Genomic DNA, 25,978 nt, shown 5'->3' with positions numbered 1-25,978 from the left:
ACTATTAGTTTTGTAAAACCAGTGTAAATGTCAACATAGTAAGACAAATAATGTCCTACTATTATTATGAAAATAGTTTTAACTTCACAGACCTCTGAAAATATCTACGAGACCATATTATGAGAAATGTTGCCTTAAAATTTCTATATCCTATATTTATCCTAGTAATTATTACCACTAAATTTTTAATAAACATTTAAACATATTTCTAACAATATAAAAAATTAATCATTATTTATTATTCTTCCTTCATACAAAACAAAATCTTCAGTATACTTTTTAAGCAACTGCTCTCCTATCACCCTTCGGATATTTCATTCTAGTTTGGTACTATCTTTAAGAATCCTTTCTGAGTGACATAAATTTTATTTTCACGATCAGAAATTAGTTACAATTAATTTAATGTTTTACTGGTTTATTTGATTCTCTGATTGCTGTATCACTTCCTTCCCTACCCATGTCTTTTTTCACTTTGAACTGAGGAATAATTCTTTCCAAAGGGATATATGTGTAGAATAGTTTTTGAATCCTTTCGTGACCAAACACGTCCTTATTTTGCCATCACACTAGTTGATCTTTTGCTGTGTTCAGAATTCCACATTCAAATCTCTTTTCTTGTCTTACAGCATTTAGTGACGCAGATGAGAAATTTACTGGAGGACTGTTGAAAATTACTTTTTTTATTAAGTGAGGCAACCCTGACTGTTGAAAGTTACTTTTTTTTTTTAGGTGAGGCAACCCTTGGTTGATCTCACACATTGCAAGGACATTGTTAGCTTACAATCCCTTTTTTTTATTTTTATTTTTAAAAATTTTTTATTCCTACGGGACCTGGTCTTCCTAGGTGGTCTCCCATCCAAATTCTAACCAGGCCCGACCCATTTAGTTCTTTTTCAAGTTTTTTTTTTTTGTAGCATTTTCTATTTAATCTTTAACATAGAAATTTTGCAGGATATGGCTTGATGTGTGTGTGTGTGCGTGTTTTTTGTTTTTTTTTTATGATTCTTTTCAGCACGTTGGAGCCTTTCATTCATAGAACAAGTTTTTCTGCTGGAGGACATTTTCTTCTATTATTTCTTTTATTATTTATTTTTCCCTTTCATCTTTTCCTTACTTTCTTCTATAAATCTTGTTAGTTGAACATTATACTTCCAAATCTGTTCTGCATACTTTTTAACTTTGTCTCTTAATTTCTTTTTTTTTCTCTAAGAACTGGGAAAATTCCTTGCTTATATTTCCCAGGTCAATTTTTTTGGTCTTCTTAATTTAATCCTTATACAAAATTTTATTTTTATTGCAAAAATTATGTATCTTGTTTTGTGATTATTTCTTTTTCATAGTAACCCAAACTTGCTTTGTAGATATAATACCTTTTTAACATTATTTTTTGTATAAAACACTAATTATTTTCCTCATCAGTAAGCTGTTTTGATCATCTTGGGGCTCCTCTTCCATTCATGTTAGGTTTCCTTAAATATCTAGAGATTCTTAGTTCTTCTATTAAAAAAGCTTGATCACTTTTCAGCGCTGGCAGAGTTTGTTAGCATAGTGGAGCTCACTCTTTCCAGAGAGGGCTGTTCTTCTACGTGGAAGAAGTGGCTATAGGTGTTGAGGGTTCCTGCAAGATTCTTTTGCATAGGGGGCAAGTGGGGGTTGGACACATTGGAAGGTTTTCCTGTTGTTTTCAGTTGAATTTTTTTTTTTGGTTTCCATTTGATACATTAGTCTTTTTAGTTACTATAGTCATTTTACCAAATTATTTCTCTCTCTGGTCCTTGAATCCCAAAGGCCGATTCATTCGTATTTGAGAAATGAACACTGTAGTAGTTCCTTTGTGTGCACTGCACCAAAAGGAAGAGTCTGTGACTTGCTTGGCGATAGACCCTGAAGTCTCTGAGTTAGAGTTTTCCAGGCTCAGTGGGAAAACTGGTGCTCACTTATGCGTTCCCCACTCCCGCACCAGAGCTGGGGTGTAGCCTTCTTGACTTTGATTTCTCCTCTGTTCCAGTCTCTTCTGCTTTCCATCTTCTAGAATTGCACAAAATTTCTGTTTCCACACTGGCTATACACATTATTACTTATCTCACTTCAGGGAAATCTTTGAGAGGGAAGTACACATGTGAAATGGTCTTAAGATGGAAATCTGTCCTGTGGCCTTGTAAGAGGCTTTTGTGTTTTGTTTTGTTTTTCTGCTAGAGATTTAAGCATGAGAAGTTCCTCCGAAGTTCTCTTTTTAATTTTTAAAGCTAATTTGGTTTAAAATGATTCTTTCCTTTAAAAGTTGTATTTTGGGTCAGCTACGTATAATTGTTAGGTTCCTTAAAAGGCCGCCAAGGTGGGGTGGTTTTGGAGGGTGTAGAGGGTGTGTTCCCCATGGTGAAGAGGATGGGAACCACCAGGAAAGTGAGGAGGGCGAGTGGCAAACCACGAAGGAGGGAGGGGCTCTTTAGGTGGGCGTCCCCACTGGCAAAGAGTCCCGTAAGATAGAGCAGAGGGGTCCTTCTGAGTTGGGTGTCCCCAGTTCAGAAGGACCTGGGGCGGGGCCAGGAGGCTGAGGAGTCTTCTGACCTAGCGATAGGATTTGTCAGAGAACGAGAGACAGAAGACCTGAGAAGAGGTAGATAACTACTTCTCCGAAAATTAAATGACCGATGTGGACTGGCAGGTCAGCAATGAAAAAGTGAAGCTCCCGCTCCGGCGTCCTCCCCGGCTGGGTTTGAGGAGGTTTGGGGAAGTTAGGGTAAACCCCGTAGCGCCCAAGAAAAGGTAGGAACCAGAGATTGGCCCCAGCGTGCCATAGCCCACTGCTTTCCAGGTTGCAAACCAATTACCACCGCAGGGCTCAGAGGAGTGGCCACTGAACCTGCACCAAACCCTCTCGGGTTTGGCACCGTACGTTAGAGTTGCTGAAGGAAGAACGCACAAGGCCGAAGGGGTTAAGCAAGGTTTATTGTAGAAGAACGACAGCTGGGCTGAGCCAAAGATGGTGTCAGACCCGAATGCAAGGGGACCTGAAACTTATGTGGGGCTTAAAGTGGGCTTATTGCGTGGGAATATTTTGGGTGGGTAAATTGGCGGGGAAGGGAGGAGAGTCCAGTGAAGCAGGAGGTGAGCATGTAGTGTTGCTAACAAGGATGCAAAGTCCGGTTCTCACATGCAGGTAAGGGAGAAGTCTGGTTCCCACACTATGGTGGGGTGAAGGGTAGTGATTGGGCCCTCTTGGACCTAACAATAATGTTTCCAATATTTACTAATTATTTATTTTGTATTTTTTTTGTGTCAATTATATAACATTTTCCCATAGGACAATTAAAAAAGATGATCTCTAGCTATGTCAGACTAAAGATGAATAAGGAGGAGTTGCTACCCCTCATCTCACATGATTCGTTTGTGTTGCCTGATAGGATACTACCTTGTGGAATGTTTTAGCACCTTGGAATTTGCACATAATCTAAACACATTGTCTTTGTCTTCAAGGAGTTTATAGACCTCCACTTCACACAATTTCTCTAGAACCTCTCAATTTGGAAATCCTCTCATTTACTTGCATGTAAGAAATCCCCTGTTACATTGGTCTCTTGTATCCAGTTTGTGTTTTAGTTCCCTCTTTTCAAGTAACTTTTTTTTTTTTTTTAATGAAAATAGAGCATAGTCAAGAATTGGCACCAGAGAAAGATGCTTGCGAGCTGAGCTCTGATATGCAATTCTGGTCAAAGCTGAGCGCTGCCTAACCCCGGGCCAGTTACTTAGTGCTAGCTATTCAACATCCTCATCAGTGTAAAGGGCATGTTTACTGTACCAGACTTCAAGGCTATTATAAGGAATACATGCATTAATCCATGTCAAAGACTTAGAACACTATCTGGCATAAAGTAGGTGCTCAATAAGTGTGTATAGTTCATTACTGAAGACTTCAAAAAGCAGAAAGAAGCAAATCAAAATTCATCTATAATCATTGAAAACATTTTGGATTTTGATTTAAACCCATACACATAATTTTTTCATAGATTGCGGCCTCTACAAATGCTCTACGATTGAAAATTATTTTCTTATTCTCTTCCTTCCACTTTCCGTTGTGATATCTTTCTCCTATGGTTGTTTCTAGTGCTTAATGCATGCTTTTAATTATATTCCTAATCATCTCTACCTCAGTTATAAATTATTTAACATGTGGGCTAAGAGCATGCTTAGGGCATGAGCAAAGCTGGGGCAACAACAGGAGAGGGAGAGAAGGTGGGGAGATTATGTTTTAATCAGTGGATCATATTTTGCTATTGGTATATCTAAATGTAACTATCTTGATTTCTATACATACAAATTTTGTTTTATGGCTTATTTTTAAAAACCACATTTTCTGTAGTAGGGGGCATTAAAATATCTTCATTGAATTAACTGAATTCTCTTTCTCAAAAATACTAATCTTTAACATGAAGATTATTAATATCGCCCCAGGTTTGTGGATTCATTTCATTTCCCTTGAATCTTATATGGATTAGGTCAACAGCAAAAGGTTAGCGTCATTAAGGACAAGTGCTCAGTGTAGAAAGTTTAGAATATATTTCAACCCTTGTTCTGACATGGAAGTAATCTGTTATCTCTTGTGTTTTGCCTCTAGCCAGCACTGAAAGGAGGGATATTACTGAAGTTAGCCAGGAGTGAAATGACTAACATCGTTGGCATTTAAATTGTGACATTAACCCTGTCTGGGATGATTGGTTCATTAGCTTCCATCTGAAAGTCTTATTAAGTTAACGGAGAAATGCCAAGATTTCAAAAGAAATAATAATTGTCACTTCTTGAAACTTTGCTCCTGAGTTTAGCTTCTGAGTATGGTCTTTTTTTTTTTTTTGCTGGTTTGCTGAAGTGGTTATATGTCAGTAATCAGCTACAGCAGATCAGCTACAACAAAATGAAGAAAATGAAGACTAAACCCCAAGTGCTGAACAGAGTATAAGATAGTTTATTGATCTGAGATATTAGTTTTGAAAAAAATTAGACTATTTTCCTTGTTTTTTTTTTTTTAAAGATATTCTATTTGGAGAAAAGAAATTCATACCATCTCAAAAATAAAGGCCGATGTGCCTTGCATGTGAAGAGAAGAAGAGAAGAGAAGAGAGAGAGAGAGAGAGAGATGGAGAGAGGAGGAGACTGAGGTAGAGGACATAGCATAAAATCCTGAGAATTATATTAAAGTTCATTTCTTCTTCTCCTTCAAGAGAAGTGCCTTTTTCTGGGTGGAAAAAATTCTTTCTCCTCTAACTCAAGTCAGTGTTGAGAATAATGGACAACAAGTGGGAGAAAAGGTCATGAATATCAGACCTTTGCTGGTTGGGTTTCAATCTTCCCCTTGTTTTGCCTCTGGTCTGCACGCAAGCCTGATTGGTTTCCTGAGGCTGTAGCTCACATTTAAGGAGAATAGAAGAATGAATTATCATTTATTTAATTTAAAGGCAAGAATTAGAAGGTGAGAGACAGATAGTTTAAATAGGATCAATGTTTGTTAAGTTAAATTTACAATTATGCTTCCTAAAATTAAGACAACTTGCATTTGTGTGGTGTTTTATACTCAAACCAACTTTACAGATATGCTATAAATTGATTTTATCAAAACACGAAAAATATAGCCCCCATTCCATTCCTTTCATAACATTTGAAACCTCAGCTTATACTTCAGTTCCTCAAAGAATTTTTATTCACTCATTCGACATTGTTAATTGAGGACCGCACATGTGGCGGGCACAGTTCAAAGTATTTGTGATGTATCCATGAACAAAACAAAGAATCCCAGCTCTTGTGAAGCACACACTCTCATGGGGCAGACAATGAACACTGAACACAATAAGAAAGCTACATTGAGTGTTAGACTACAGTGACTGCTAGGGAAGAAAGAATAGAAAGCTGAGTATGGAGACGGACCATTCTAGAGGAATTGAAAATTCCAGGGTGGGTGGAGGCAGATCATTGCCTTAAATAGGGTGGTCACAGTGAATCTCATTGTGATGAGATTTGGTTTAGAGGAGATAAGAGTTCACTTTGGGTGTTTGGGGCAAGGACATTCCAAGATGAAACAACTGGAGCCAAGGCCCTAAGGTAGAGAGACTGGTGGGCAGTGTAGGAGGATCAGAATGAGTATCAAAGAGTATTAAGAGAGGAGGTCAGAGAACTAAGGGAGGTGAGATTCTGTAGGGCCTGGCAGACTACTGGAAGGATCTTGACTTCTAAGGGAAATGAGGAGTCATTATAGGATTGAGCATGAAGTGACATGATCTGATTTATGTTTTAATGAGATTTCTCTAGATGCTGTTTTGTTGAGAATAGACTGGGGGCGGGGGAGAGGGAGCAATGGTAAAAAGAGGAAGATCTTTTAGGAGACTATTAGATATCTACTGCTGTGCCACATATTATCTCTAAATTTTACAGCTAAATTAGCAAATATTTATTATCTCCCAGTTTCTGATAGTCAGGAATCTCAGAGCAGCTTAGCTGATTGGTTCCGGCTCAGGGTCTCATAAAATTGTTAAGTTCTCATTTGGAGCTATAATGGATTTAAGCCTTGACTCTGGAGAATCTACCAAGCTCTCTCATGTGGTCATTGGTGGTCAAGGCTGTAGTTTGTCCCTATGATATGTCAATTTGATTTCCCGGATCAAGAGGTGTGTGTGGGGGGGGCAGGGGAGGGGAGGAGGAAGATATGAATGAGATTTACTAAAATAGAAGATGCAGACTTTTATTATCTAATTCTGGAAGTGCCATACTCTCACTTTTGCCATACGCTATTCATAATAAAAGCAATTCTGCTACAATGTAGAAGGGAAAACTCTAGGAGATAAGGATCATTGAGGGCCTCTTAGAACAGAAGTGAGATTAAACCTGAGATTTTTTTCAACCCCAAAACCATCCTCCCCTAGATTAAGACAAAAAACCCCACCAAAATGAACAACAACAACAAAAAACCAGTGCCCTCCTAGAAGTTATGAAAGAAATGGATGATAAGAGATGAGAGATGGATTGAAAACGATAATTTGTGTGAATATTTCACTGTCATTTTTATTTTGTGGTCTCAAGTGAAATGGATTTATGTCTGGATTTGTTGCCTATTACTACACACATTTTTAGCGGGTGAAGACGTTGTGTGCAAAGTTTCATATGCTTCTCTCCAGCAAAGCATTCCTGCATTAGACTCTTGTTAATACTCGGGGGCATGGTGGTGGTAGGTTGTCTCTGGCAGAGTGATCTGAAACTTTTCTTGACTTGTTGGTTACGATTTAATCGCATGACTGCTCCACCTCTTTCACTACTAAAGCTGATGACTCATCTCTCAACTGTTCTCCCAACATCCACAAGATGAAGTAGTGGATTAAAGAAAACAAATGAGAAAAAAAAAAAAAAGTTATACCTGTCATCTAACAGCCTTAGCCTTGCTGTGAGTGCTTGGGTGCTAATCTAGACTTTTCTCCAAAGAGGGACCGGGGATCAAGTTTGCTGTTTACAGCCCTGTGTCCTAGGCTACTCGGAACTTAACACACCTAAAGCTGCACAAAGGATATTTAGAAAGCCGGCCAGAGCGAATTAGAGCCGCCATTCCAAAAGAGCAATGATGAAATCAGCTTCAGAAAGTGCTGCAGACTTTGGTAAAAAAGCTGCTCTGTGAAACTTTACTTTTTTTGCAAGTCTACATTTTTGTTCAGTGTACCAAATAGATTATTCTGTTTTTATAAAACCAAGCTTTATTCAAACAGTGATTTGTACCGGAGAGATTATAATCTGTAAAGAAAAAAACCGGGGTCATTAACAAAGTTAAAGGGAAGAGCATAAAATGCTCCTTTGGCCATCAAAAATATTAAAAGAAACGATGAATAAAGTTGTGCTTTTCCAGAATAGTTCTTTCTGTTGATCATGTAAGAATTCATCAACCATTTCACCACAAAGGAAAGGCTGATGAATCTACATTTATGAGGAAACGTTTGTGCTGGGCACAGATGAAACCAGCAATTCTGGAAGCTCAACAGGAGGGAGCAGGGGCTTTAAGAAGGAAGATTCAAGGAAAAACCTCTCCAGTGAATCAGGACACTGCGTGTAAATCAAGAGTTGGCTCTTATCCTTCAGCCTGGTGCTTCCCCCCAAATCTCAGAAATTAGCCAGTGTTGTAACTGACAGCCCCATCCCCCAGCAATATGTGCTTCTCTCAGGCATGAAAAAGAAGAAAATCCTCATCTTTTTCGATGGTGAGGTCACTGTAAATAGCATGAAGCTTTTTATTCCTTCCTGTAGGACTGAGTATTTTTAGGAAGTGTGTATGGTGCCCAGGCCCTCATGGGGCTTCAGAATCCTCTAATCTCACCCTTTAAGTGAAGGCTGCAGATCAGGCACCCAGGGCGGCCCCATCTAAACCACTGGAAGGGGAGGTGGCGGCACTGCCGTGACATAGGCCCACCACCTCTGCCATCTTGGTTCTCCCCAGAGGCCTTATTTATTCCACTTGTGGACTTTTATGGGTCTATTTCTACCTCCAAATCCAACCTTATATGATTAGTAATTTTTACAACACGAAAATGCTACTTCACTGTTAGATCAAATATGTAAATTTCTCTAGAATACTCTCCAAAATGAATACAAATATGCTCCTTTTGTCAGAAAATTCCATTATTCTGCATTACCAAATATTCTTTACCTTAAAAAATAATTCCCATATCTTCCTATGTCAACATTGACTAGCACATTCCTTCCTATCCTTCAGGTCTTTGTAGAAACTTTGGTTCCTCCCTGATCCTCTGATTAGTTAGTCCCCTCTGTCATGTACCCTCATGACACTGTCCATTCTCTTCCTTACATTCATCGCCCTTGTGGTACTGTCTCTGACAGCAAGCTGCGTGGACTATGGGACAATACCTGTCTCATTTGCCACCGTATCCTCAACAACTAGCACGATGTCTGGTACCTACTCAAATACTTGTGGAATATCGCTAAATGAACAACTTCATTTTCCTGTTAATTAATGATTATCTTTAGCACTGTTAAATTATAATCAACTTTACCCAAAACTGATATACCCACGAGCGTTACAGTAACGCCGAACTAGAACCGCGCCGTGATAGTAATACCTGTTATTCGTATAGCATGCGCAGTTTACACAACTCTATTTTATCCATTATTTTATTTGATTCTCACAATCGAGTTATGACGTTAAGTAGGGAGGGCATTACTATTCTTATTTGAGTCAGGATACATAAAGAAACTGAAGCTCAGTTTTTGACCACAGTAAGTAGCGACCAAAGACACTCCTGGGGCCGGCGCTGCTCTGGGGCCGGCGCTGCTCCCGGGGCCGGCGCTGCTCCCGGGGCCGGCGCTGCTCCCGGGGCCGGCGCTGCTCCCGGGGCCGGCGCTGCTCCCAGGCCACCGCACCTCCTAATGGTTAGTAAACCCTTCCTTCAGAGTTTTTCTCATTTACCTCCAGAAACCTGATTACATCCTTTTCACTCAATTTCCTTGCAATTAGGTTAATATTCTCTTTCTCCCCAATCAGTTCTATCAAACTACTGGCACAGAGAATTCAAACCAGGAGCCTGGAGACCATCTAGCCTAGAATTTCACCAGCTAATTGTGAATTTCCTGCCCCTGTCTCCAAATATATTTTACCAAAGTCAGCGTCATTTTATGACCTTACACCATGCACGGCACCATGACAGCACCTAAAGGACCCTCAACATGCTGTTGAAGATTCACACCGGTTCTCATTACAAAGCAAACTGAGAGACCATCTACCGTTGGAAGGCCCTGTAGGAATGTCAACAAAAAGGGACCTCTTTTAGAACTGAATGACTGTTGAAGGCCCTTGGGGCTGAATTTCCATTGGTTAGTATAGATGTTGCCTTCACCAGTCCTGTCACTTGTCTGTGTCCTGTTACTAGGAGCGGACATAGGGGTTACTGAAATACAATGTCTCATTGTTCCATTTCATTTCCATTTCAGTGAACAAGGGAAAGAGGGCCCGTGGATGAGGGCCAGAGCCTCTCCAGGTTTCTCTATTTGACAGCTGGGGTCCTGATCAGACAGCTGCTGAGGACTGTTGTGGTCTTTGGATGTTGGAGTCACCACATCCTCCTTAAGAAATTGCCTTGTTTGTCAATTCCTGATTTACTCAGATTTGGCTTGGTTAGGATTAATGAATGATTACTTCAGCCCCTTTCTGTCAATTTTCTCCTGAAACTTCTACTGAAACTTCTCCAGACGCATTCCTCACTCTCCATGATGATTTTTAAAACATGTAGCTTCTATGTCATTTAAACATAGTAGGATCCTGTGGCAACACTGGATTCACATATAAAGTCTGTCTCATCACAGTTGTTTCATCTTTATTATGTCTTGCTTGCAAAGTAGCTTATATTGCCTTTTTAAATTAAAAGACTTTTGGATTGGCCTATAATTCAATAGCAATTTCAAATGTAGATTAAAGTGGATAATTTTTAATAATCATTGACATATGATTATGTTTAATGTACCGCACATATTTATAATTATAACAGAATTAAATGAAACCTACTTCTTCACAGGGTTTCATTCTAATATTCATTAATGAAAAGTACTGAAATAAAATGTTTTGACCCTAGAATGATTGGATATGGAAAACCAAGTATGAAGGGACCAACTTACACTGCTTATACAACCTTTTAAAGATCATTCTTACTTGTCATAGAAAGTGAAAAAATAAATCAGTGCCTTTTATCAATGCAATGTGGCAGTCACTTTAATTTTAATGTTCCCTTCTCCATTCAGGGAACGTACAAATTAACCATATTATGTGTATATTATTAGTGGGAATAGGAACATTTCTCTGATAATGGAGTTCACATTTCTCTTGCTTTCACAGTAACAAACGACTGGTGGCCTTAGTGCCCATGCCCAGTGACCCTCCATTCAATACCCGAAGAGCCTACACCAGTGAGGATGAAGCCTGGAAGTCGTATTTGGAGAATCCCCTGACAGCGGCCACCAAGGCCATGATGAGCATTAACGGGGATGAGGACAGCGCGGCTGCCCTGGGCCTGCTGTATGACTACTACAAGGTACGTGGGCAGTTCCACTCCCTCCTCTTCCTGCTCCTGGCCTCCCCTTGGTGGTGGGAAGAGGGCACAGATTCTTCTTCTCAGGCCAGAGAACTGACAGCATTTACAAACTTCCTGGGAATTCAGTATCCTCCTGTTCCCATTGCTTCTCTTTTTTCCCACTGATGAAGCATAACTTCGCCACCCACCCAGAGGAAGTTTTCATTTGGGATAATTATTTCTGTGTTCTCAGCTTGCATGCATACATATCACCTACTTATAATTCCTACTTTATGTCATATTTGCAAATACTTTCTTGCTGCTGTTTTTACTTTATGATTATTATTTTTATTGAATAAAGAATATTGCATTATGAAAAAAGAATATGACATTGTGTAGCTTACCATAATTTAGTCATTCTCAGTTATTGAGCATTTAGGTTGCTTTTAGATCTCTGTTTTAAAAGAAACATTCAGGGTTTCTAGACATTTCAGTTTTATAAAGAATTCCAATGAATGCTTTTGGGGTAGAGTTTTGCAGCAATTCCAAAACCCAATTTTGTTACAACCCTACCTGTCTGCATTTATTTTGATGAGTACTAAATATTTATTTTGAACAATGCTTAAAATAAAATGAATGTAATTTAGTTATATTACAAAAATACCTGCCATGCAGTACCTTCAAAATAGGAGTAGTTCAGGAAATCAAGTGACAAACAATGGTCCATCTCAGCTACGGCTATATCTGGTATGACTTGTTCCCTTGGAACCAGGGAAATATAAAATATCAACAAGTATTTACTGAATGAGGAGATTTATTGCTCGCTGGTTGGGGCTGGGAATCGGTACTAAGGTGAGAATGGCAGTGTTTATTTTGCTAGTTGGACACAGTGAACTATTTTAGAATAAGGATTAAATCCTCGCCTCTCTCATCCCCGTCATGAGAATATCACCCCAGAGGAACAATTTTCCTTGTAGTAAGCTTCAGTTCCTGTTTCCTGTTTCCTTCCTGCTTCTTACTTCCTGTTTCCTTCCAGCAGTCTCTACTTTTTCAAGTTGTGTTGTACCCTGTATCTCTCCTAAACCAATGTTCATGCTTTCAGAAGACCTCCCACCACCACCAACTCTGACACTTCCTCCAGGCCTACTCTTCTGCCAGAGTTCCTTATAATCACTCTTTTTTCCCATCTTCTTTCTATTTTCCTCATTAAAATACCGAGGATGGCTCCCTCTGTGGGGAGATGAATGAAAGCCATGCTAAGTTAGCCTTACCTAAGATGAAAAACAAGATATGAGTAATTGACAGGTCAGCCCATCCAGGGTACATAAAATGAGGTATTATTAACTCAAATAAACTTATCTTTTATTGTCATAAAGTTCAGGAGAAATATATGAAGGACATTCCACTGGTACTCTGGCCAGTCTATGCTGACTTTTTCCCCTTACCAAGAGTGGAATTGGCAGATTTTGACAGCCCTCTTGTGAAGGTGAAAAACTCCCGATATGGCTCCCGGCATAGCAAGAAGGGACTGTAACTTTGGAAGACTTGGGCTCTAGATGAAAGGGTGTTTTAGAGCCTAAACTATGTTTCATGTAAGAAGGACAGTTTCCTCCAGTGAACAAGTAGGTAGCGGCTGAAAAAAATGAGCCCCCAAAACAAAGATGGTTTCATGGTAGACTTTCTCTCTCCTTTTCTTTGTTTGTGATTCTTTTATATTTTTAACCCTTTTTTGACTGAGGAGCTCATTTGAAAAACACAAAGATGAGTTCTACATGTTTTGGAGTGAAAAATTTCAAAATTTATTGAAGATGGTACAGAACTATAAAACTTATCAAATTAGACTCCTGGGCCATTTCTTGAGGGTTCAGCTTTATTAGAGTTTTATGTTAATACATAATGTTCAGAAGTGGTCATATCCTTAGAAATAAATCACAAAGCAATTTTATGATAAAAAAATAGTGAAAACTTGAGAGTTTTATCAATTTTTAGCATCTAGTGACACATCATTAAAGTGACCCAGATTTAATCACTTTGGTCATTACAACTTCTTTTATAACTATATTAAAATAATATGTTAATTAACAGTTTCATAAAATTTGGTGGATATATATTAAGACATATTTTGAAGAAATATATTGTTCTATTCTTAAAATAGATTTTATTTCATTGTGTGAAATGGATATAATTCAATATATCTGTATTAGATGTCAATTCTATTGTATTAATAAAAAAGACATACGTCAGAACAAAAATAATTAGTAATTTATGAAAGCAATGAATTTATTTCCCATAGGTTCAGAGAATAATTAAGTATTGGTAAATATGGTGCCTGGATTGCCTTTCCTCTTGTACGTTTTTAATAGTCACATGAATTGAAATATTCCTTCCTGTAAATATTTTGAGATGCAGAGTAGAGAGTTTACATAAAACTCAATTTGTAACCAAGTTTATAACTCTTTCTGTTGACTTAATATTTTCCAGGATTAATTTATTCATTTAGGATGTAAAATATCTAAATAAAATGTTTTCTAAGACTGTGGATTAGTAAATTACACGGCTTCTTTTATCTCATACAAGCTTTACTATAATTATACTGGAAACATTTTAAACATTAAAGAATTAGTCTTCTTTCCAAAAACTTTGCATCCAAATGATTATTTTCAGGCCTTAGTCGGCCCTTGGTTATTCACAGCGTATATATGCTGGTGTTAAAGTTAAAACAAAGTTAAATCTACTTTGAAGATAAACCTTTCTGTAGTAAAGTAAAATGTTAATGAAAAGAGGTTCTATTTTACGAGAGTAAATTTTGGGAAGTCGTTTTATTGTAACAATTACTGCCACATTATTATTTAAATTCTATAGACTTTTTATACCTCTTTGGAATGCTAGTTGATTATTTTTGTACCATGCATCATTTTTTTTTATTCCTAAGGTTGGAGTATATTGCTCCTCAGGAATAGTAGTGGGTTTTGTCATAGAAAAGCGTGTATGACACACAGCACGCACTCAAGAAATGCTGGTCCCTGTCCTTGGAAGCTGGCAAAGGCATATCTTGGTATAATACTTTATACATTTCAAAGTCTTTTCACCTGCAATTTAAACTGTCACCACAGGATCATTGCAGGGAAGCCCATCCTGTTTTATATTTTATAGTTCAGGTAACTAAGTCAGATTTACTCAAGGTCTCAAGTAGGTCCTGTACATTTCCTAACATCTGTTCCATTACACTGTAGTAGTCCGTTCAGGCAGCCACAAAAGATTGTCACAGGTTAGATGGCTTAAACAACAGAAATGTATTTTCTCACAGTTCTGGAGGCTGAAAGTCTGTGATTAGGGTGCTGGTAGGGTTGGTTTCTGGTGAGACTTCTCTTCCTTCCTCCTCTGCAGTTGGCCGTCTTCTTGCTGTGTCTTCACATGGCCTTTTCTCTCTGTGCATTTACTCCTGGTGTCTTCCTCTTATAAGAGCATTGGTCTTACCGAATTAGGGCTCCCCGCCTTATGGCCTCATTTAAACCTTAATTACCTCCTTAGAGTCCCTGTCTTCAAATACAGTCACATTGGAGGTTAGGGCTTTAACATGAACTTTAGGGGCACACAGTTCAGTCCATTATACTGTCTACCATTGTTTTGAACCCATTTGAAAATGAGTTCAAATTTTAAAAATATACATTTGAAGCTACTTAGATTATATCTATTATAAAAATAGCCAAATTGCTAGAATCTTTCATAATTTAGGGACTCAAATACTAGCTCAGTTTTCTATCGAGTTCAAGCTACTTGTCAATAGCAGCTCTAAAGTCAAGAGTGAGCTTTTGATGAATTTTAGATGTGACAGAACATGACAGATTCCATTAGTTAGTTATTTTTAAACTAACTAACTTATACATTTATCTCACTTTATTTTCTCTTGATGGAGCCGGTGGTTCACAATCATCTGATTCTAGCTCTAGTGAAAACATGCTTTCCTGGCCAGTTGATTTCCATCTGTTCTGTTGATCTGGTACTGCTGGAAACCAGTTTTTTAGTTTGTTTGTTTGTCCACCCATAAGGCCATCCATTTATCCATCTGGCCAACCAGCTAGCCAACCATCTATCCATCCTTCTATTCTACAGATATTCACTAATCAGCTGTGACCTTCCAGCAGTGATAATAGATATTACGGAGGTGAATTTGATATCCAAAGACAGATGGGACCCAGTTTAACACCTCAGAGAGATCACAGTCCAGGACAGACGTAGTTCTATAAAGCTACAACCACAGTGTGTGGCAGTTAGTGCGGTAACAGGGACGTGCTCCGGGAGCAGTGAGAGAAGAGTGGCACCTCCTTAAAGAGTTCAGGTTTTCTAGAGGAAGCAACGCGTGCTCTACTGGGGAACAGAGGAGGGTTTGTCAGGTGGACAGATGAAGAGAGAGCATTTCAGGCAAAGGGAACAAGAGATGAGAAAACATGGTTGCTCTCAGTGGAATCCAGGTAATTGGTCTTGCTGAGCTGAAGGGGATGGGCAGTGAAGATTGATCAGGAAGGCAGTGGATCCCTCTGGAAGAGGCCAGGCGGGCTGGGCTTTATTTTCTCAAAAAAGGTGTCCAGGGCTAGGTGCATGGCCTTTCTTTTTGCTGGATGAATGCGTGAATAAGTGAGTTAATAAATATTCATAAGCTGTTGAAATTTTTCAAAACAGCTTTTCATTTTAAGTTTACATGAAAATGCAGGAAAGCTTAAAGAAGAAAATGAAATATCCTATAATTCTTCTATCGTATTATTTGGCATCATTTCCTCTGAGATTGAAGGATTTTGAATATAGGCCTGGTAGATTAGAGAAATGATTTACACATATTACAGCCGCAGCAGCAGCAGCAAAAGCAGCAGCAGAGCGAGGTGGGTTATGGGCAGAGAATCCAGTGAGCAGTCAATCAGGATAGTCCAGTTGAAAAATGGTGACAACCTGCAGTAAGCATGGTGGTGGGTTTTTCTGGATCAGCATTTGTCAGATTGTCACTAAGTCAGCCACCAAAATAAACACTAGAGACAAAGCATTATGTTCAGGAAATCATCAAGTATTTGTTTGAGTAAAAGCTAGCAACTGATTGTGTGTGTCTATGAGTTGGCAGGGGAACCCCATCACTTGGATCAAGATATCCGAGAAAATCCCCAGGTTCACCAAGGTGGGGAGTACCGGAGAAAGGCTTTGGGGAGAGAGATACGTGTATGTGGAATTCGGTGTGCTTGTAGAATGTCCAGGATAGATGGTGATGTGGGTCTAGACTGGAGAGGAGCCCGAGTTCAGAGGTCTCAGTTTCTCTGTGGAGGACAGTCTTTGGCAGGCCAAAGGTAAACATGGTTCCGAGTTGCCCAGGTAGGAGTGGGCCCAAAGGTTAGTATGGCCTCAGTTGCATGGCACCCAGCGTGGGGGGTGGAGCGGAATGCTTAGCGCTCTCCTCCATGCGCCTTGGCAACGGTGGCATTTGCTTCCCACCTTTTTGGGGGTTGCTAACATGTTTTAGTATTGGGAATCCCTATTTCCTCTGCTTCTTGGGTTCTGTCTTTTCCAGGACATTTTGATTGATCGATTCATTGTTTCAACAAGTATTTAGTGAGGGCCTGCTACATTCCAGGCACTCGGGACAAAACCATGCACAAGGTGGACATTCATGGAAATTATAGTCTAACTTTGGATATGCATTTAGATGAGACTTGAAGCATGCTCGTGAATTAGCTCAGAGAAAGCATAGGTGGGGAGTGAGGTGGGGTGTGTTCCAGGCAGATGGGACTTCGTGTGCTGGCTCTGTCTGAGAATGAGCATTGCACGGCCAGACAGGCAGTGTGTCTGTATGCATGGTAGTGATGAGGGCCACCCAAGTTGAGGTGAAAGACTTTTTGGTGTCCGTGTTCCTGAGAATAATGGGAAGCACTGATGAACAAGAACCAGGCTTGCATTTTTAAGGTCTCTCTGAATCTTCTTAATGAATCTAGAATGGATTTGTAAGGACGAAGTGAAGGAGAGACCATTAGGAGGCTGATGTAGCAGCCCAGGAAGAGATTTTGGAGGCTGAACCAGGAGACAGGCATCTGGAGGGAAGTAGATGAATTTGAGTCACATGGGATTTAATATAATATCCTTAAGTCTCATTCATATTATAGCATGTATCAGAATTTCAGTTTTAAGGCTGAGTAGTATTCTAATGTATATATATACTACATTTTGTTTATTCGTTAATCTGTAGATGGACATTTGGGTTGTTTTCACCTTTTGGCTATTGTGAATAATGCTACTGTGAACATAGGTGTGCTGGGTATTGAAATTTTGTGTTTATCTGTCATCTTCAGTAGATGATAGGAGCTATGTTATATCCACTTCATTTCTGTCTAACACTGAGCAATGCCCGGTACATTTTAGACCCTCAACATTGACATGTGAATGAACTTACAATGAATTTATCTTATTTTTATTTAACAAATACTTATAAAGCACCAAAGACTCTAAAATTTTTTTGAAAATTAACTCATTTAATTTTACTAAAAACCCTGTAAGATATAAAACCCTACCATTAAGCCTGTTTTACAGATGAGGAAAGCGAGGCAGAGTGTAGATAGTAGCAGAGCTGGAGATTCGAACCCAGACAGTTCAGTCTGGGTCTCGCCTCTTAGCCACCCTATTATGTTGCCTCCCTAGTCCAGCTGACTGGGCTTGCATAGATATTCAGGTGAGTGGAAACCATGAGAATTGCTAGGGGAATTCAGAGAAGGGGTGCTTCTCATTAGTGCTCTTTTATGTCAAAATTGTGAAGACTGAGTTTTGAGTACAAAGGAGTTTGGCTAGAAGGAAAAACAAAACCAAAAACCCAAAGCTATCCAACCAACCAAAGAAATCCAAACCTCCTATTCCCATGTTTGCAAACTGCAAAGATTGTTTGCAGAGATATGCAAACAATCTGAGCTGCAGTGGGGTGATTAGATGACAGTTAGAAACATAGCTGGTTGGCGGGGGCGGGAGGGGGGGTGCCCCTTAAGTGTACTTATTCAATAATCTTTGAGGCAACGTGTTGGCATCGTGGTTGTGAAGACAATAATAAAGGTGTATTAGAAGAAAAATTGTGGAAGCAAGTCCCAGAGTTATGTAGGGAGTGTAGGTAAAGGGTGGTCCAAGAATATCAGATGTCGCTCCCTCAGTGGACAGTGCAGCCCCATGCCCAGTTCGCTCTACTTCATGTCAGCACCCGAGGTCCCTCATCAGAGTAGAGGGTCAGTCCCTGTTCCTTAACAGGATGCCTGTTGTAACTCCAAGATGTTTTCTGTCTGCTCAGAGCACAGAGGTTCAGATTCGCCCTCCGTTTATTGTGTTTCTTTCCTCCATCAACTCCCAAAGTGGGGAGGGCTCAGCAGTAGCTCAGGTCCAGGGAGAGTTGGCCCGTGTCAGCAATGCACAGCAGAATCGTGACTGTGTTAGCCCTCCGTTTATCATCACCCCTTTGTGTCTGGCCCGCTGCCATTGCCACGTACTTAAACTTTAACCATCTCCTGGCTATGGCAAATCTGCTACTTCTCCTGAAGAGCATTGCATTCCGGTTTCTTTGCTTATGCTGGTGTCTGGCTCTGCACGTGGTCGTGGTTGCACCTATGTAAGTCTGACTGGTGGTTGCTGATGTTTTCAGGTTCCTCGAGACAAGAGGCTGCTGTCTGTAAGCAAAGCAAGTGACAGCCAAGAAGACCAGGACAAAAGGTACAGTGTTATGTAAAGGAATATGCCTAGCTCCAAAAATAACTATTGTTCTATGTTTTTGTTTTTTTTGTTTTTTTTTTTAAACAACAGTATTAAACTCTAATTTTTGTTTCTGAGAAGAGATGAGATCAAGAAGCATAGCCTCCTTTTTCTGTCTTTTGGAGTCTGGACCGAAACTGGATGCCTCGGTAGGGAGAGCAAATTGCAGTTTTTGGTTGTGCATCCAAAGGGTGCACAGGCTCTAGATATACTAACCCCTTCCAAGGAGGCGGGAAATTCCCAGAGTTAGAGGTGATATGCCAGCAAGATAGTCCACTGCTAGGGTGAACTTTTCTGTAGGTGTGATCAAGCCCTTGAGGGGACGAGACACTTGCAGCTTGCTTTCGATGAGGGGAGAGGAAAGAGGCAGGGCTGTTTCTTGGCCCAGGCAGGCAGCGCTGGGTAGCAGCGGACTGTCAGGGTATGGGCAGGAAAGATGTTGGGACATCATTATGTAGCACCCCTTTCCTGCGGTCCTAAATAAGAATCAATTGAAAAACAAGACACGGTCAGACAGATTGAAATTAAAAAGGAAAAAAGAAACTGTTTTATTTCTGATGAAGCTAGTTAGAGAATGTGATTTTAAATCTACAATTTCTAACATTTCATTCCTGCCTTAGATATGCTTACTCATCTAGTCCCAGACAGGGCTTCAGGTCTCTTTGATGGGACAGACCTCTCGTGGCACGGCAGGGGTGTCTGGAGTGTCTCTTCTCTTTGGACAAGATGATTCAAATAGAAAGGAACTCAACCACCTTGCTCTGCTACTTCTCCCCAACGAGCCAATCAAATGCATCTCTTCCCCTGCAGAGGGATGTAGGTACTGCAGTGTTTTTCTATTGAAGGCTTTTTTTCCAAATTGAAATATGAAGCCAAGAGAAGTGAAACCCCCTGTTAGCACATACGTCAGAATCTTACCTGGCCTCGATAGGAACTGCTTGTGACATTATGATCTCATTAAATGACTAGAAGTGGGGGTCACCCCACCAACCAGCAGCCCCGATCTGTGTGCATTACCTCTAAGGTAGACTCCAGCAGAAGACGAGACGAAGGCCGCCCGCTTCTGATTTGCAGCTCCACAGGGATCTTCTGATGCTCCCTGCTGCTCTGGGACCCTGGGTCCTAGTTGGTAGTAGTGATGACAGGGAGAAAGAGGCTGATGCTCTTCGGGTCCTGTAACTTTTCTTTCATGTAGCCAGTAAGTATTAAGCTGAGCATATGCTGTCTGCCGAGTCCTATATCAGCAATCATTAAGGAAAAACAAGTCTAAGATGTGTAGTCTGTCTAGGTCATAACAGACAGAATAGGCCATGTTCTCTTAAAGTATCTTTTAGAATACCATTAACAAGTGATAGCCACTCCTTGTATTTTAATGGTTATTTTTGTGATTTCAATAGAGCACTTTTAAAAAAGCCGGCCATGAGTTATAGACAAAACCATCTTGTACAGACTGATTATGACTTAGTAGACTGGCCGCATGTGGTTTGGAAGGATATCATTTGCTCTGCAGTGCATTCATGAATTAAGGTGCCATGTGCTAACATGGTATCATTATAACTGTTCGCATACAGAAGCTGCTGCTTTGAGAAATAGAATCTTAACGACATAATCCAGATTTTTTTTTTAAAGTATATTTAATGCTTCATTCTTAGACTTGCATTTTTTTCTCATATTAAATATTTGATTTAATTTTAAATTTTATTGCAGGTGAGTCAGTATCTCACAATTCTTATTTGTTCTAATCATCCAGTTTTTTGGATGTCTTTCTCTGGCATCAGCTTCTAAAGCCAATGCTGTTTTGCAGAGGGATATTACACATTATAGGATGATGCTGAGTCTGTTATTTCCTTGTCATATGATAATAAGAAATCGAAAAGATTTATACCACTTTATAGTTTGCTTTTTTATTCGTTTATAAGAACATTCCACATTTTTTACTTGTGTTTCTTGTTTAGATTTCAGAAATTTTGCATGAAGTAAAAAATTAAGAAATTTGTGCTAAAGTAGACCCTAACTATAGAGGAATCAATTAACTTTGAATATTGTGGCCAAGCCAGTAAGAGCATGCTTGTGCAAAGCCCAGACGAGTGGAAACTGGGTAATTGCTTTGGTAGCTAATCGATGGAGACCAACCTTTCTACACCCAACTTGTAGGACATTATCTACAAGTAGCAATGGTTAATCTTCCACTAAAAGGTCTGGGATAAAATGAGCTTCAGAAATTCTGGGTTACAGTTAAGCAGGTGAAGGAACACCTGGGGGGCCTCTACTCTGTTCAGGATGTTTGCGACCCACCAGGGTGGTCTTGTTAGGCAATTGCTTTTTGTTGTTATTTTGTTTTAATACTGATGTTATCATGGACTCCTTTCTTTGAGGAACATTTATTAACATTCCATGCAATGTTCTAAATAATGGGGTTTAGGAAATGCCTCTATGAATGGGTGGTCTGGGTTTTTGCATCCTCCAGCTAACTGGATTCAGATTAAACATAATTTCTACATTTTCACTGTGTCTTATATTCAGATTTACTGATTGATTTGGCCATGAAAGTAGGTTATTATTTAAAACCAGAATGTTTGTAGATTTGCGATTTTATTTTTTAAAGGATAATTTTCTAGAGTAATTTCTACAGGTCTGTGACAGTCTCAAAGAAGTTTAGATATTTTTCTGTTGGCTTTGTTCACGTGGAGCCATTCTTTCCTCAAGCTTCGCTTTGAAGTTTTATCTGAAAAAAAATCAAAGCCAAAATACCAAGTCCTGCTTGAGAATTAGGCTAGCTCAGAGGCTAATGGACTTCCTTTATAGAGAGGAGGCTGAAGAGCTCAATTCTTGGAAGAACCAATTTTATTAGAATATTTTCTTTCCATGAGAGATGCCAGTAAGCCCTAGAAAGAAGATGCTAGTTTAAAAAAAGCAGACATTGGAGACAGGGCTCCATGCAGAATATGTATTTTTCTCTCTGTATCAATCAGAATAATCCATAAATAACTGAGAGGTAGCCCCAAATTTGACCACAGGGACTTTGCTAGTAAAATCATTTTGCTATCAACAGTAATCTTCCATTAACAAGGCTCTCTTTGCTTCTGCTCACTCCCAGAATTCTTTAGTATAAATGAAAATATTTCATCCTAGCCTGGCAAGAACTAATTTTCTAAATCGTCATTTTTCTCTTTGTACCAGCTGGGAGGTCTGAGATCTGAGAGATGTTGTTTTGCAAAAGCCCAGTTACACCACTTCTTCAAACCCTGAAAGTAATTCAATGCTAAAGATATCAATAAGCTCATATTAGTTCTTAATTTAGTGAAAATATTTTACTGATATATTCTCATCGTCTTCTTTTTCCTACGACTTCTAAATTTTGAGTTCCGCCCACAGAAAGGTGAAAAGTATCTTTCCTACCCCTGTTGAAATATCATGTTAGTTTCCCTCCCGTATTTTTAAAAAAGCTATTTTAAAACATTTTCTTTTGAGAATTTTCAAACAAATACCGAAGTAAAGATGATAGTATAGTGAACCCCCGAATACCCATCCCATCCTCCGGGTTCATCAGTGATAAATTTTTGTAATCTGTACTTTTTCTCTCTTTCCTAACCCCCCCTTTTTTAAATTGCAGTGGTATTTAAAATAAGCCCCTGACCTCATGTCATTTTATCTCTACTTGTGATTTGTATCTCTAAAAAAAGGGACATTTTATTACATAATCAAAATACTTATCACACCTAACTCATTAATATACTTCCTTAATATCACGTAAGCCCTAGTCCATATTCAATTGCCTCAAAAATCCCACTGCTTCATAAATGCCTCTTTGGTTTATTGAGATCGGAATCCAAACAAGATCTACTCATCACGTTTGATCGTTATGTCTTTTAAAACTCTTTTAATCCAGAACAAGTCTCCCACCCTTTTTCCTTTTTTCATGCCTGTGACTTATTGAAGAAACAGGTCAGTAAGACATGTTACATTCTGGTTTGTCTGATTGCTTCTTTTTGATGTTGTCTAAGTCCTTCTTCCAGCTCCCTCACTTCCTGAGAGCTAGAAGTTAGATGCGAAGGCTTGCTTAGATTTAAGGTCTTTTTTTATTTTTATTTTTATTTTTGTAATAGTGCTTTAGAAATGGGCTGATTGCATGATAAATTGAGGAACACATGTGTAGTCGTCCTATTTCTAGAGATGCAAAGATCCATTGCATCCCATTATAAAGTTCACCATCAATCTTTCCTTTAATGGTGTTCACATCCGTTGATTATTGCCAGCATCAGTTATTCTGTTAAGAATTGCAAAACGGTAACTTTTCTAATTCTATCATGTTGTGGGGTGGATTTAAACTCACAGGAACTGTCTCGGCACCAGTGAAGCCCAGAGTAATTTGAGCGGAGGAGAAAACCGCGTGCAGGTCCTAAAGACTGTTCCAGTGAACCTTTCCCTAAATCAAGACCACCTGGAGAATTCCAAACGGGAACACTATGGCACGAACATCCCCGAGAGCCCTGCCATTGTCCCCGTGTCCGGAATCACGGTGGTGAAAGCTGAGGATTTCACACCGGTCTTCATGGGCCCACCCGTGCACTATCCCCGGGGAGACGGCGAGGAGCAGCGTGTGGTTATCTTTGAACAGACTCAGTATGGTGTGCCCTCCATGGCCAGCCACAGCACCTACCTCAAGGATGACCAGCGCAGCACCCCGGACAGCACTTACAGCGAGGGCTTCAAAGATGGAACCACAGAGGTGAGTCCCTGGCTCTTTCACCAGTAGCTGGAACCTAAACTCAGAATCCCTAGAGAGTTTTTTCCCCCTCTATTTGTTTTTTAAGTGGGATGAATGAATTAAACCTTAAGTTTAGGGTTATTTTTTAAAAATGTGTTTGTCCATATCTTTCATTATAAACAGGTTTTAATAAACCATTGGTCTAGGTATATGGAGGAATTTTTTTTTTTTTTTTTTTTTTTTTTTTTGACTCTTAGATGACAGATTCCTTTGTTTTAGTTTTAGTTTTAAAATGAAATATTTATGTTTGTGAGGAAACTTCTACTTTGTAAAGTTTTTACCTTGACCTCTTCTATTTTGTAACCTCCAATGGTAGCTAAAGATGTTGCCTGCTCATTCTTTTTTAAAACAATATAACTCTTTACAACTTTGTCTGAAGAAAGAAGTTGTATTTTCAATGATTGACTGTGTATATCTGTACTTTGTACTTTATAGAAACAACATATTCTTCACATGCGCCCTCAGAATTTACAGAAACAATGATCTCTGATTGCTTTGTTTTAAAATCACATGTTTGTTTTAAAATCACATGTTTTAGGTGCACAGTTTGAAATTATTGGTATTGTGTAACCAACATGGGAATCAATAAAAAGTCCTATCATCCTAAAAATTTCCTTGAACCCCCTTGCTCTTGGAAGCACAAATCTGCCTTCTGTCTGTATAGTTTTGCTTTTTCTAAAATTTCATACAAATGGAATAATAGAATATATAGTCTTCTATGTTGTCTTCTTTCACTTATAATATTTTTGAGATTCATCTGTGTTGTTGCTTGTATTAATAGTTTTTTTTTTAATTGCTAAATAGTATTCCACGGTAGGCATATATCACAAATTGTGATTTATAACATCAATTGCTGATATATTGTGGATCATCTCTCTGATTTTTGATGCAGAATATATAATGCATTTTTTAAAAATCAGGTCATCTTCTTCAACATTCAGGTACAGTGCCTCTGCATTTGAGATGATGATCATTGACTTCCCATTTTTTCAGTTTACCTGCACTAAGAAAAGACAGTGGCTGAAGGGGAAAACGTGTGGTTTGTAATTTCCTAAAGAAGAGTGAGTGTGGTGGGAGTGTGCTAAATACTTGTGGCCTGCCGTTCGTTTAGTTGCCATTGGGACAAAATGCAGTTATCTGAGGTTGAGAATAAATCCTTAAATAATAATATTTAAAAATACTAAACATTTGAGGATCACTTACTATGTACTGGGCATCATTCTAAGTGATATATACTCATATAATGCTCACAAAAACCCAATGAGGTAGATACTGTTATAGTCATTTCCATTTTCCAAATGAGGAAACTAAGGTACAGAGAGCATCACTGTGCCCATGGTCACACTGTGGTGAGTGGGAGAGATAGGTAGGGCTCATCACAAGCCCTCTCCTCCAGGATCAATGCCCTTAACCATTGTCTCTCGCTCTCAGAGAAACTGTGTGGGACCTTCTAATCTCATTAGTTCCATTGCTTAAGACTTTTTTTTTTTTTTTAATCTGAGTGTTCTTATCTATGTCATTAGATATTTCTTATCTTTCAGATGGGGAAAAGAGGAACAAAAGGGATTAGCTCTCTGCAGCATTGATAGAAAGTTGGGGTAGATAAGTTGCACTAGCAGCCCACACACTAGTCATCCTGAGCACCTGCTGTATTCTATGAAACTGAGGAATGAGCAGGGTGAGACATGATAAATTCCCTGCCCTTAAGAGGGCATTGTATTTCTTGGGTTCTGGTAGCTTTATAATCAAACTTTCAATGTCCTTGTAATTTAAAAAAAAAAAAAAAGTCTTAAAGTTAGCTTCCTTAGCTTCCTGCGCTGTATTGCTTAAAATGGTTAGCAAACTTTTTTTGTTTTAATCGAGCAAAGGATCTCATAGGGTCTTTGGTATTATTGAATATTTGATTGCCCTTAAGCAGTCAGGGGTGCTTCCTTAGGAAAACCAAATCACTCTACATGGGAATGTGAAGTACATGGTTTTCCATTGAAGGGTTGCCACTGATGTTTTTCTCATAGGGTTTAGAAATATTCCATTAGTCACAGAAGAGTCCATGGATGTGATCCAATGTCAACGGAACCATCATACTATTTGGGGGATGTGTTATCGGTTGTGTTGTGTTGTAGATAAAGAGGCTTGTGAAAGGAAGTCATTGTATTTGGGTTTTATTCTGAAGTGCATGAGAAGCTAACTTAACAGAAACTAAATGTGAAGATTATTCCCACGAATTTGGAATATTTAGAATGTTTTAACTGCTCTCCTAGTCTTGGAAATCAGTTTACATTGCATATTGTATTTCAATCTGATGTGAATTAAATGGAATGCTCTTTTATGATCTTTAGCTGTGACTGCCTACAGGTTATAAGATTAGGTGAGCTCTGAGTAATTTCACCAAGTTAATTTCACTAACGAA

At 39.1% G+C, this 25,978-nt stretch overlaps 1 protein-coding gene across 5 annotated transcripts in view; it reads left to right on the top strand.

Annotated features, from left to right (window-relative positions):
* The window catches only part of GRHL2 (grainyhead like transcription factor 2), a 152,920-nt gene that overhangs the window by 35,596 nt on the left and 91,346 nt on the right, over nt 1-25,978 (top strand). For all 5 annotated transcript variants that reach the window (XM_039853623.1, XM_039853622.1, XM_039853626.1 and 2 more), the window contains exons 2-4: nt 10,868-11,063; nt 18,694-18,761; nt 23,136-23,529. In XM_039853623.1, the coding sequence (XP_039709557.1) occupies nt 10,868-11,063; nt 18,694-18,761; nt 23,136-23,529 (658 nt within the window). The remainder of the gene's footprint in view (nt 1-10,867; nt 11,064-18,693; nt 18,762-23,135; nt 23,530-25,978) is intronic.

Source organism: Pteropus medius, unplaced genomic scaffold (genome assembly GCF_902729225.1).
Source record: "Pteropus medius unplaced genomic scaffold, Ma_sr-lr_union100, whole genome shotgun sequence".
Lineage (NCBI taxonomy): Eukaryota > Metazoa > Chordata > Mammalia > Chiroptera > Pteropodidae > Pteropus > Pteropus medius.
This window is presented reverse-complemented; position numbering and strand designations above follow the sequence as displayed.